This window comes from Suncus etruscus, chromosome 3 (assembly GCF_024139225.1).
Source record: "Suncus etruscus isolate mSunEtr1 chromosome 3, mSunEtr1.pri.cur, whole genome shotgun sequence".
Taxonomy (NCBI): Eukaryota; Metazoa; Chordata; class Mammalia; order Eulipotyphla; family Soricidae; genus Suncus; species Suncus etruscus.
Window position 1 is genome coordinate 37,399,565 of NC_064850.1, and position 13,300 is coordinate 37,412,864.

At 40.5% G+C, this 13,300-nt stretch overlaps 1 protein-coding gene and 1 non-coding gene across 2 annotated transcripts in view; both read left to right on the forward strand.

Moving 5' to 3' along the window:
• Positions 1-13,300, forward strand: part of UNC79 (unc-79 homolog, NALCN channel complex subunit) — a 307,457-nt gene that overhangs the window by 196,105 nt on the left and 98,052 nt on the right. The window contains exons 31-33 of the mRNA XM_049769769.1: positions 764-913; positions 1,533-2,744; positions 9,712-9,819. Coding sequence (XP_049625726.1) covers positions 764-913; positions 1,533-2,744; positions 9,712-9,819 — 1,470 coding nt within the window. The remainder of the gene's footprint in view (positions 1-763; positions 914-1,532; positions 2,745-9,711; positions 9,820-13,300) is intronic.
• On the forward strand, positions 11,530-11,635 carry LOC126004688 (U6 spliceosomal RNA). The gene has a single exon (XR_007493953.1). It is a non-coding gene; the product is annotated as a U6 spliceosomal RNA (small nuclear RNA).

Sequence of the window (13,300 nt, forward strand, 5' to 3'; positions counted from 1 at the left end):
ATAGATCCTTTATCTGACCAATTTGTTTATGGAGTCGGGGAACTATCAGCCAAAGATTCTTTCTGAGATTCAGAACAGTTCCATAAAGCAAACTCCTCAGAGAAGTTTATATTTAATAGAAGAAAATGTTTTCTGTTTTTTTTTTCTCCTTGATTTACTCTTTCAGTCCATAATCATTTGTGGAGCTTTTGAGACAACCGGTGCCTTTCCTAAGCTTTTTTCTGTGTGTTGTGTGTCTCATTACCAAATGTAGAGTACAGTATTTTGCATTCACAAAGTATAAGGTGCATGTACTGTTAGGCTGTGTCTATGCCAGTTCTCAAATCCCAGCAAGGCATATTTTTGCAAAGACTGTGGTCCACTAATCTTATTTCATTTCCTTTTGCCAAATTAGTCTGAAAGTTCACCTCAAAGCAGGTACATTTAAGCAGTATTAGAAGTTCCTGACTTGGGTAATACCCATGTTTTTTTTTTAAAAGCTTTGAGAACATTACCTCAGGAAGACTCTATTGGAACACTTGCTTGAAAAATGCTGCCAACTGTCCCATGAAAAGCTATGACCACCTGGTACCAGGTTGATCTATTCAACAGATGGGTCACTGGAAGCCTGGATAAAATACCCAGCCATGGCCAGACTTGGGCTGGTCTCCACAAATCACCCCCAACATTGATTCAGAATGCTTTCATTGAAATACTTGTATAGACACAGCCTAAGAGAGAATAACCTCTTAAGTGTAATTTTAACTTTCTCTCCCCCAATTAGAAGAAGATAGTGTTTTTGATGAATCTGATATTCATGATACACCTACTGGACCCTGCAATAAAGAGTCTCAAACTTTTTTTGCAAGATTGAAAAGGATAGGCGGCAGCAAAATGGTGAAATATCAGCCGGTTGAGATGAATGTTCAGAGAAGTATGAATTTTTTCCTCTTAGTAATTTTATGCAGAAATGTTGTACTCTACTGTTTGTTTGGGGTGAAATCTTAATTTGATTGCGTTACTACACATTTTAAGACCGTTGATTTGATATCTATGTATGCACCAACAGTATATATATAGACCCATTTATATATATATACGTGGATGGACAGATACATCATTAATGTCATGACCGTCGTAGAGGGCCATTGCTTATTTGATTTGTTGCCAAATGTTTGCTTCTCTTTCACACAATTTGAATCTAGATTCCTAGATTGGGTTCAGCCAAAAGTGATCCCCTTCTCCTGGGCACCAATAAATAGAGAGCTGAGGAATCCCCCCAATTTGGGAAATAAGCTCTGAAACGCCCATCCTTGGTTATCTTCCATGCCAAAGTGTTCACTTTTTGAAATCCGCATGAACCTGACAACACTGGGCCAGAAAGTCTATTTTCCCTTGCTTTCTGTTGGAACTGGGATTGCCATGATGATGGTAGGCCCAGTGTTTGACCCAAGTTGAGGGGGAAGAAAAAACAAAACAAAACAAAAAATACAAACAAAAAATATGGTGACATCTCCAAGTAAAATAGTACTAGCTTTTTCTGTTTTAATCAGGTGAAATAGAACTGGCTGACTATAGAGAAACGGGTGCGTTACAAGACAGCCTTCTACACTGTGTGAGAGAAGAAAGCATTCAGAAAAAAAAGCTGCGCTCTTTAAAACAAAAATCTCTTGATATAGGGAACGCAGACTCGCTCTTGTTTACGCTAGACGAGCATCGTAGAAAGTCCTGCATAGATCGCTGTGACCTAGATAAGACTGTCCCGGGTGCTTATGTCCTACCCAGACAGCACGACCATGTGCGGCCCAGACAGAATTCTGCCACCCGGCCCGACAATGCAGAGATCCCCGAGAACCCCTCTTTGGAAGGCTTTCAGGAACCTCGCAGACCGGTCATCCCCGAAGTCAGGCTCAACTGCATGGAAGCTTTGGAGACCAAGTCGAGCTCACCCGTGAAAGCTGCTCCTAAAGAGGATTTAGATCTGATTGATTTATCCTCGGAATCCAACTCGGGGCCTGAAAAACGCTCCGTGCAGTCCACGTCCGACAGTGACTCTCTGGTGTTTGAACCGCTCCCACCTCTCCGAATAGTGGAGAGTGATGAGGAAGAGACCATGGACCACAAGAACGAGGGCACCTCCAGACACCCAGCATCCTCTCCCTCCCTCCCCAGCAACCCCTCGGTTCTGAGCCTCAGCACCACTCCCCTGGTGCAGGTGAGTGTGGAAGACTGCTCCAAAGACTTCTCTTCCAAGGACTCAGGAAACACGCTGTCTGCCGGTGACACGGATTCCACACTCCTGCCTCTGGAAGATCCCACCGACTCTGAAGAATTAGCAAGGCCGGAGGAGCTGGTAGGAGTATCCGGGGGTAGCCCCCTCACGCTGAAGCAGAAAAGGGACCTGCTGCAGAAATGCTCTGCGCTCCCAGAGATGTCTGTGGATGAGATCCTCGAGCCACAGTCGGAGGAAGAGAAGCTGGCTGGGTTGGCACCAAGTGCCGGAGCCAAAACTGTCCTCTTGCAAGTCCCTGAAGATGCTGAGAATCCTCTGGCCAGTGAGAAGCCTGAGCCCAGCACAGAGTCAGACACTGAGCAGAATCCTGAAAGCAAAGTACCAGAAGAGGGAACGGAGGAGTCGGAGTTTAAGATTCAGATTGTGCCCCGGCAGCGGAAACAGAGAAAAATTGCTGTCAGTGCAATCCAGAGGGAGTACCTCGACATTTCCTTCAACATTCTAGACAAATTGGGAGAGCAGAAAGATCCAGGTAAGCTCATCTCTCTTCATTCTCCCAGCCTTACTTTCGGGTCCATGCATCTTTCTTGCTAGGGACTGTCCACCCTTTGCAGCATCAAAGTCTCAATCTTATAATGTCAGGGAGTGACATTATAATCTGCTTCGTGACCGTGCTAAATCCTTCTTGCTTCCCAGACTGTGTTGAATTCAGATGTGGTTTTATAAATGTTACTTTCTGTATTTGTTGTGTTTCTCAACTCTATAGTTAATTCTTGACCATCTTGGGCAGTAAGGGGCAGTGGTTATTTCCTAGCAAGGTCTCCCAAGTGTTGTTATTATTATTAATGTCGTTGTTGTTGTCATTGTTGTTTTTGGGACCACACCTGGTTGTGTTCAAGGTTTACTAATGGCTCATTCCTGATGGTTGGGGGCCACTATGTGGTGCCAGGGATTGAGCCAGGGTCAGCTCTCTCTCTACTTTACTTGAATAGTGAGACATTAATGGATTGCTCAACCTGTACTTTCCCTCTACTATATAATAGCTTAGGTATGATAAAGTCCAAAGAAGAAATAAATATAATTCAGAATTATGAATATGATTCAGAATTGACTATGTTATCACTTAGTGTCCACATCTGATTATATATTCAAAGCAAAAACCTTAAGCTGTTGAACATATGTTCTCCCTCCAGGAATCAAAAACCAAAACCAAAACCCAGCTTCAACTTAGATCCTCACAGATGGAACCACCTTGCAATAATGATCTCTCATCTCATGTGTCATTTTTGGGTGTCTTTGGAGACAGTGTTTCTCAGGGAGATAACAGGAAAATATGTCATTGTCCATCTCAGCAGTCTTTGACCTTCTCTTGCCCTAATCTTATTAATGAACGTAAGTCTTTCTCAACTCACACTTTAGAACTCTTTAGAACAAAAAAGTAGAGTTGACAGGGAAGATTAGTCTTGTAGACTGCCAGGACAGAGATTGAGAACTGGTACCAATCTTGGAGATCTTTAGTCTAAACTCCCCACAACACATGCTTTATAGCAGATACTGGCACAAGGAGGAAGCGACAGTCTTGCCTCTGGTCACACAGCCAGGAATAGTGCCAAAGCTGTGCTCCAGGGCTAATCCTAGTTCTCTGTCTTCTCCCCTTGAATGAGTTTCTTAGAGAATGCACTCAGCTCTTTACTTAGTTCCAAGACACTTCCTGGGATTTCTAATAGTTCATTACCTCGCAGGACAAAGCTATTTACCTTGATGTTGCTCCATAGAAACCTACTTGATCAATAGGAGTGTATTTGAGTAGGGTCATGCTCCTGCCAGAGCCTGACAATAATAAAAAATTTAAGGAAGTTTCTAGGGAAATTGAGATACCTTTTTATTGCTTGGAGTCAGGACAAATTATTCATGTAGATAATGGGAAGCAATTACTTAAAATCTATAGATTGTCTATAGACTTGGCACATAAGAGACTATATAAAGTCTTTGGAGTGGGAATGAATGGTAGGAAAGTTTCAGGCTGCAAGTTTGTACATTTTAGTGTTGCCTTCTTTAGTCATTCTTATGGTAGACTGTTCCCCAGTCTTCCAGGGAGGTGACTGACCTTGTATTAATGCATTTTTCTTAACATAATAGGAACAGAACTTTTAACAATAGTACATGTCTTTAGAATGTTATATGTATCATGCTGTAATAAGTTTCTGTTTAGGATCCCTCCTCCTGGAGACAAACAGATGTTCCAGAGATGGTAAGGATACTGGTAGAATCAGAGTAGTGCAGGCTGTCTACAAATTTCTCCATCTGTCAGCTGGAGTACAGAGAAGCCCAGGCATTTGACTTTTCTAATCCTGTCAAACTCATAACCAGGCCACTTCTGTCTTAAGTCTACTTGGACGCTTTGTCTTTGTTAATGTTAGTCCCTGCCATGCAAGAGGCCTCAGATATCCCTCACTCTTAAGTCCTTGGACTATCATGTTCTGAACCTTCCTCCTCCTCTTTCCCAACTCCTCAAGCATATCCTCCAGCTGAAATAAGATCCCTTAAATGTGCTCTCTCTGTTGCCATGACCTCCCCCAGACTAATCTAAGAGAAGCCCAGTTCTCTCTCTCTCTCTCTCTCTCTCTCTCTCTCTCTCTCTCTCTCTCTCTCTCTCTCTCTCTCTGTAGTCTATGTAGTGTCAGACTTGGAGAGTGGGTAGCATCTTCCTGACTCATCAGTACTCCCCTTCTCACCATGCCCTCCTTGTTGCTACCTGCACTCTGCTCCCAGCTCCTGACATTGTATCAAGCTGAAATAGTGTATTTCTAAATTTCACATTCCAGTCTTCCTTCTTCTGAGTTCAGTATTAGTATTAATGACTGTTTAGATATCTTGGGTTGAATTAATCTTTTCCAGTGATGTTTTAATCCTCCATCCTAGCCTTGCAACTCATTTCCACAGCCTTATGACAGACCTTGTAATTACCAATAATGATTACTTTTCCGCAATGTACATTTTGTGCCTCCCTTTCTCTGATTATCACTTTCTTTTACTCTCTGGAGCACATTGTATTGATCATATTTTTTTGTCCTTTCTTTACTGTCCTGATTCAATTTAGATACAGCTAAGTACCCACAGTACTTTCTCTCCTTTTTAGTGGAAAGCACTTCTAAGCTACATAGAGAAGCATAGGTATTTAGGGAGCAGTGAAGAACTGGGGTGACATGACCCAAGTACTGTATGGGATATACTCACACATAAATAACTATAGTTTAACTGGCATCATTTATTTTATCTGGTCACTTGGCTACCATCAAAATATGGCTAAGGTCTGGACACAAATCTTTCCACTCTGTTCTCAGCCATGACAACTCTTACATGTGCTGAGTGAGAGGCCTCCTGTCTGGGCTTCTGGCCTGATGCCTTCTGTCTTCCTTCCTTCCTTCCTTCCCCTAACAGCAGTGAGTATTCTTAGAAACATAAAGAACTGCTGTTCCGCAGCTTACACACCTAGTAAAGACTCAAGCACCTTCAATTCTGAGAAGACCCTATCTGTGCTCAGGAACTCTCTGATGCCATGTTGTCCTGACCTCTCCATGTTTCTTCTACCCAGCTATACTAGTCACCTAATATAGGTTTATTCAAACATTCCCTACACAGTTCTACTTCAGTGTCTCTCCTCTCCCCCTGGATTGCCTTCTGTAACTGTCTGCCTCCCCTGCTCACTCAGATGCTTTTCATTCCTGGAGTAGACACAGGTTCCTCGGAGACCTGACTACCCATGACTCTCCACACTTACCCTGGCCTCTTGGACTCTTTCTCTTCTCTGTTTTTCTTTAAAAAAAAAAACACCTGCCATTATAATAGATGCTAGTTTATACATGATAGTTATCTGCCTCTTCCTTCTAAAATGAGAGCTTTGAAGGCGACAGGGTTGTTTTTGGTTGACTGATTTAAAGTGCTCAGCAGAATATGAGCAGATATATGACTAAAGAATAGCATAGTATTTTCTGTACATCATTATAGGAACTGAGTAGAAATAGTTTGTGTGAAGTGTATACGGATTCAAATATTTGTTGTCTTCAATGGTGTACAAATGGAAGGCATCATAAAATAGCGTAGGAGTAAGCAAATTTGTTTGTTTTTGTTTTGGTATTTGGGTCACATCTGGTACTGCTCATGGCTTACTCCTGGCTTTGTGCTCAGAAATCATTCCTGGTGGAGCTCAGGGACCATATGGGGTGTGGAAGATAGAACCCATATTGGCTGTGCACAAGGCAAGAACCCTACTAACTGTATTATTATCACTCCAGTCTCCCTGAATTGCCTGGTTTAACACAGTAATGCTGACATACCATTGGTGACTCATACTTGAATGTAATTTAGTTAATACAAATCACCATGCTGGCATCATTGTATTAAAAAATCAGTATGCTAATGATTAGCATAAGAATCTCATAGTAATGACATTTCTTTAAAGTTACAGAGAGGGACTGGAGAGATAGCACAGTGGGTTAAGACAATTCCATGCAGCCAACCTAGATTCAATCTAGGAGTAATTAACTGACCATTACCTAGGAGTGATCCCTGACCACTGCTGGGTGTAGCCAGAAAACTAAACAAAACAAAAATGAAAGAAAGACTCAGGATTTTAACAAGTATGCCAATATTCTAACATTTCACAAATTTAAAAAAAATTTGAAAATTAGATATATGCTTTCTCATGCTATGTTATGGAACTATTATGCCATAGTAGCAGCATAATTAAAACAGAAGCAGATAAGGGTAAAGAAATAGGTAAGCATGTTTTAGTGAGAACAACTATGAGGAAAAATAAACTAACCTTTAGTTCCTTAATTACTATGGTAATTTAAAATTGTTGTTTAAAAATAAAATGGTTGTTTATTGAGAGGTTGGAAAACTTGTAATATATTTATATATTACACTTTTTTTATTTGTTTGTTTTTGGGCCATACCAGGCTGGGCTCAGAGGTTACTCCTAGATCTACTCTCAGAAATCACTCCTGGTATGCTCGGGGGATCATAAGAAATGCTGAGGATGGACCTCTGATTGACTGCATAGAAGGCAAATGCCCTACCTGCTGTTGTTATAGCCTCTACACTTTTTGGTTTATATTATTAAGCTGACAACTGTGTCTATTCAGAGAGACCTTTAGAAATAAAAGCCATGGAAGGAAGGAAGGAAGGAAGGAAGGAAGGAAGGAAGGAAGGAAGGAAGGAAGGAAGGAAGGAAGGAAGGAAGGAAGGAAGGAAGGAAGGAAGGAAGGAAGGAAGGAAGGAAGGAAGAAGGAAGGAAGGAAGGAAGGAAGGAGGGAGGGAGGGAGGGAGGGAGGGAGGGAGGGAGGAAGGAAGGAAGGAAGGAGGAGGGAGGGAGGGAGGGAGGGAGGGAGGGAGGGAGGGAGGGAGGAAGGAAGGAAGGAAGGAGGAAGGAGGGAGGGAGGGAGGAAGGAAGGAAGGAAGGAAAGAAAGAAGGAAAGAAGGAAGGAAGGTGGAAGGAAGGAAGGAAGGAAAGAAGGAAGGAAGGAAGGAAGGAAGGAAGGAAGGAAGGAAGGAAGGAAGGAAGGAAGGAAGGAAGAAAAAAAAGCCATATTCCAACTATGAAAAAGACACTGAATCCTTTTTAATAGAAATGCCAGTTTTGGTAGCCCTAGGGAAGGATGGGTCTCTCTGTTACTGCCCACCCAGAGTGTGGTGTCCCTGGAAATACTAGGGTTACATAGAACAGTGTAGGGATTAGGGGGTGCGGTGGGCACAAAGTGCTAGGATGGAATCCAGGTGCTAGACATGCTTTTCTCTTGAGTTATCTCTGGAACTCCAAGACTGTTTTAATTTAATTAATTGGTTTTTTGGAGCCACATCTGGAAGAGCTGAGGACTTAATTCCTGGCTCTTCATTCAGGAATCACTCCTAGTGGTGCTTGGAGGATCATATGGGATGCCAGGGATCAAATCCAGGTCAGCCAAGTTCGAGATAATCACCCACCCACTTCTCTAGTGTTTCAGCCTCATATCCCAAGATTTTAAAATCTTCTCTTCTAGGTTCTCTCAATTAGGATTTATCTTACTATTTTACTTTTATGTCTGGCAATTTAGAGTGTTTGGGATCATCACATAACAGTAGCACTTGCATAATTGCTGTGTGTGTGTGTGTGTGTGTGTGTGTGTGTGTGTGTGTGTGTGTGTGTGTGTGTGTGTGTGTGTGTGTGTGTGATGACTGGCTCTATGGCTGAGAAATAGCTAATCTCATGGAAAGATTGACACAGAAACATGGTGAAGCATGAGAGCCTAACACTGTGAGGGCTCTTTTCCCTGCATCTGGATGCCCAGAGTCTCCTTCTAGACTCCTCAGTCTTCTCAATATGGTGCTGCCAAATGGTAAGGAGGGTTGTGAAGACAGGAGCTGGGGCTGGGGAGGTAGTTTAGTGGTAGGGTATGTCTTTCCTATAAGGAAGCCTTGAGTATGAGCCCTGGCAGTCCCCCCAAAAAAGTGTTTTCAGGGAATGCTATGACAGAAACCATTCAACTGATTCCTAGCTGAATAGATACTCTACCTAATAATGTGTTGTAACTAGTTTCTATTCTTAATGAATTTGCAGAATTTGCAGAAAATATTTCACCAGAGGTACAGTTGTCGAGAGAAGCAGCAAGTGAACGTTTCTTGCTCAACAAATAAAATAGAAAATCTGAATTAATATTTTTATTTGAGGAACTGTAGAGATAGCACAGCTTTGCATATAGCTGACTCAAACCCTGACATCCCAAATGGTTCCCTGAGCACTGCCAGAGTGACTCTTGAGTGTAGACCCAGAAGTAATCCATGAGTATCACAAGGTCTTGCCCCCAAACAACAACAAAAAAAATAGTATTATTTGAGTCATAAGTAGATAGTGAGGTATATAGTCCTTACTTTTATATTACTAAGGGTTTAACTGGTCACAGTCCTGTTTTCTTCTAAGAAAGTCTAAGGAGTGAGTGCTTTGGAATTACCTACGAAGGTCTTCTGACCCAGTTGTTCAGTTTTTTTTGTATTTTGTATTGCTTTGAGAAGGGGGTGAAGGAAATCCTAGCAATCTTAGTGTAGAGACAATTTTTTTATACAAACTAAGAAACAAATTATAGATAAGAAACTGTCAACCGGGGTAGAGTGGTGGATTAATGAATAGAAACGCTCTGGGTGTTAGAGGAAAAGTTATTCCAGACAAAGATGTGAGACCATGCAAGGCCATATGAGAAGTGAATGTTCTGTGTGAACAGAACATTCTCAAGTAACGTATAATGTGAATCTTAGAGGAACAGCCTTTATTAAAATGCAGGCCACTCTTCATGGAACTTGGAAACCTGAATGTGTATAATTCCAGGAAACTTATTAGTAGGACCTGGCAGGACAGAATGATTTGAATGAGTGTAATTTGGCAAAAGGTGAAAAAGAGTTGGAGAAGGTTCTTGAACTTGCTTTTAACTGGAGCCCTTGGCTTTAAATAATATTTCTGTTCATAGATCCTTCTACTAAAGGACTTTCAACTTTGGAAATGCCACGGGAATCCTCCTCTGCCCCTACATTAGAAGCAGGTGTGCCAGAAACAAGTGGTCACTCTTCCGTATCAAGTAAGACTGATTTCCTTTGATAGTCATTTCATCTGTGCATAATTTAAAGCATCCTTTGATGCAATGTTTTCAAATTTTTTACTTAAGTATTGTTGTTTTTTATTTTAGTGTTTCAGTGTAGCTTCTTTATGTTGTTAGTTTTCAGAGACCCTGAGGCATAGGACCAATTTGAATATCTGAAGTATTTGATAAAAAAAATATGAATACTGGTTAGCTAAGAATGCTCATTTGTTAAGGAATAATTTTTAATTTTCATCCTTAAATAGAATAACAAGTGCACACTATCAGCCATAATATGTAGTTTGGAACTAGTTTGGGGAAAATAAAAAAGCATGACTTACGGTAGATTTTTGCATGGAATACCTTTCTGTGATGTGACTCACCTCAGTCATTGAAAGAATTTTTTCTCAATGATGATTAAAACAAGCCAGACATATCAGGCTCTCAGAGTCATGATTTCCAGTTGAATCAGAAAACAAACAAAAATGGCTCAAAACACTGGGATATCTAAAGGAGGCAGCTCTATTGAAACTGTCTTCTATTGTGGGTTCTAGACTTTTGTCTATGAGGAGCTTAAGGTCCAATAAGGTAAAGATAAGGGCATCCTATTGGCTCAATTAAGTGACGTTTGCCTGGAAAATTTGCAGCCAGAACCAGATAAACAAACACAAGTTCAACTTGTGCAAATCCTTGTCATATGTGTTGGCATATTTTGTGTTCCTTTTGGAGCGCTACCAAAAACTTAATTTATTTTCATTTGACCATCTTTTAAAATGATTCTGCAAAAGTAGATAAAGACTTTAACCTAAATGCTGGACTGGTAGTATGGAACAACATCATCACCATTCATCCATCCATTCATCCATTCCTGCATTCAATTCATTCAGCATCTATTAAGGTTCTGCTGGGTGCTATGCACAGTGTTTGGCACTCGAGAACCAAAGATGAATAACTCAGATGCCATTTGTACTCAGAGTTTACTGTTGGGGCCAGTGAAATAGTTCAAAGGGTGGATCACAGGCCTGGAATATGCCAGGCCTTATGTTTGATCCCTGGCACTGCACAGTCTTCTGAGCATGACCAAGGATAACTCTGATGGTTAGTTACTGTCTACCAAGAAGTGGCCCTGGTGGTCCCCAACACCTCTGTGCTTGAGCACTGAATCATCAAGTTTATACTGTTGGGCTGAACATCACTTGGAGTGATTCTTGGGTTTCCCAAGCAACTCCCAGAAAGTTTCCAATCATAATAGTAATAAAAGGATATAACTGACATATCTCATGAGTCAGTCACTGTGCTGAGGGGTTTATGCAACATGATTTTCTTCTTCAATCCTTACATCAGTGTCACCTGGCAGATAGAATTGACTTATTTTTATCGATTAGGAAACAGAGGACTTGCCTAAAGTCAATAGCTACAAAGTGATAAAGACAGGAACTGCCTTATTCTTACAATTCAAACTTCCCTATAGGAGAAATTGTAAAAATTCTAAAATTTCCAAGTTGAGAGTTAGTTTCTCTTTGGAGAGCAAATTGTGTCTATTTTTCTAATCTACTCACTGAACTTTTATCACAAAAAAAATCAATTTGAGAATTTATGATAAATGACTATTTTAAATCCACATCCAAATACATGAAAATGAATTTATTCTAACTTTTCTGCATCTTCCTTTTTATAAAAAAGGGAACGCTTGTTAAAATTCCTAGTTGGGTGCTTGCTTCGGCAGCACATATACTAAAATTGGAACAATACAGAGAATATTAGCATGGCCCCTGCACCAGATGAAAAGCAAATTCGTGAAGTGTTCCATATTTTAAAAAAAATTCCTAGTTGGGTATAATTTCAGACAGTTAGGATGATAGCATCCATTTGACTTTAGTAGCTGTTAAGTGTAGCAGGAAATAGATGTACCAATAGATCATACCCTTTGGTCTTGACTGAGTCACTTTGGATTTAGCACAAGATTATCAGTAGATTCCCACCTCCTTCCCCTCGCCATAAAAAACATGTACTGGCCAGTTCTGGGTGGTGTGTTCTTGGAGGCATTTTACTAGGTGCCTTACATACTGAGCTAGGCAGGAAGGATTACTTTTTGCTCTCAGGAATGTCTGCTGTGATGAAAAACAATTGACAATTGAAGAGATTTTCAAGCATTTGATAGATGCCACCAATTATTAAATTTGTTAATTCCAAAATATTTGCTTTTGAATTATCTTGAAGCTGCATTTATTTTTAAATCAGTCATAAAGTGGAACATTAAACAGTAAAATTTGCCAATCGACAAGAATTGGTGATTTTTCTTACCAGTTCTTTAGCCATTTCTATGAATTTGGTTAACATGGACTCCAAGACACAAAAATTTTCCATCATACCCCCCACTTTCAATCTCTATATTGTAATTAATCATGTGTGGCCACCATTAATCAAACAGCATGCTGATTACATGACAAGAAATGTTATAATTGATTTTTGCATCTCACCAAGTTGCTACCTTTTGACCATGAGTGCCAAATCCGTGTCTTGCATTGAGGACTGTGCAAGGGCCATACTGTCATCCCAGTTGCTATTATCTAGAACATGAAGTTCAGAGCTGCATTTTCTCAACTGTCCTTCTTGGAGAGTAAATATCTACAACTTCTCAGTATTCAAGTGTTTGGGGGCTATGTAGAGGAGGCAGTCAGTATTGCTCTGCCTTGCCAATTAGATGGCTGTGACAATTTGGTGGGACTCCTTGCAGAATATGAGCTTTTTCATATGGGCTTTCTCACTCAGCAATTTCCTGTTAGAGGTGATTTTCATGGTTTTCCTGTTTGGGAAATGCTATTAACTTGTCGCTTCATCGGTGAGTTATTTGTTGATATTATTTTCAAAAATAAAGAGCTGCATTAGAATATACTTGTGAAATTGTTATTCCATTGACAAATTTCAAACAGTAGGCAAGAGGCTCACACAGAAATGAAAAATAGCATTGACTGGAAAGCTACCAGGTTTTAGTTTGACAGCCACCTCATTTGCTGGTTAGGTCCAAGTGACATAATTTTATTTGCTGCAAGTTTTCTCTAAAAATTGGGGTTGATGTATGTCTTCTTGTTCCAAAGTATATATGCACATAGACACATACATCTCACCCTCAATTGGGAGGTGGCATGATGAGGCTGTAATGGAACTTTATATTGTATTTGCACAAGTTCCATTAAAGATTATGCTGTATTGGGCTTAAGTAATATTATCTATCTTAAATCCATTTTGGAACAAGGCAGAGTATATCCATTTTCAAGTCGATGAAAAAAAATGGTATTGTTGTAATTGGGATACACATTTGCAATACAGTTACATGCTTTCAGTGGCATGGCTTCTTTGTTGATTAAAGACAGGTGCTGGGGATATAGCACAGTGCCTCAGTTTTTCCACTTGGACAAAAGCATACAATGTACCAACCAATTACAAATAGCTAATGAAGGTTCGTGTAAGCTTCTCTTTG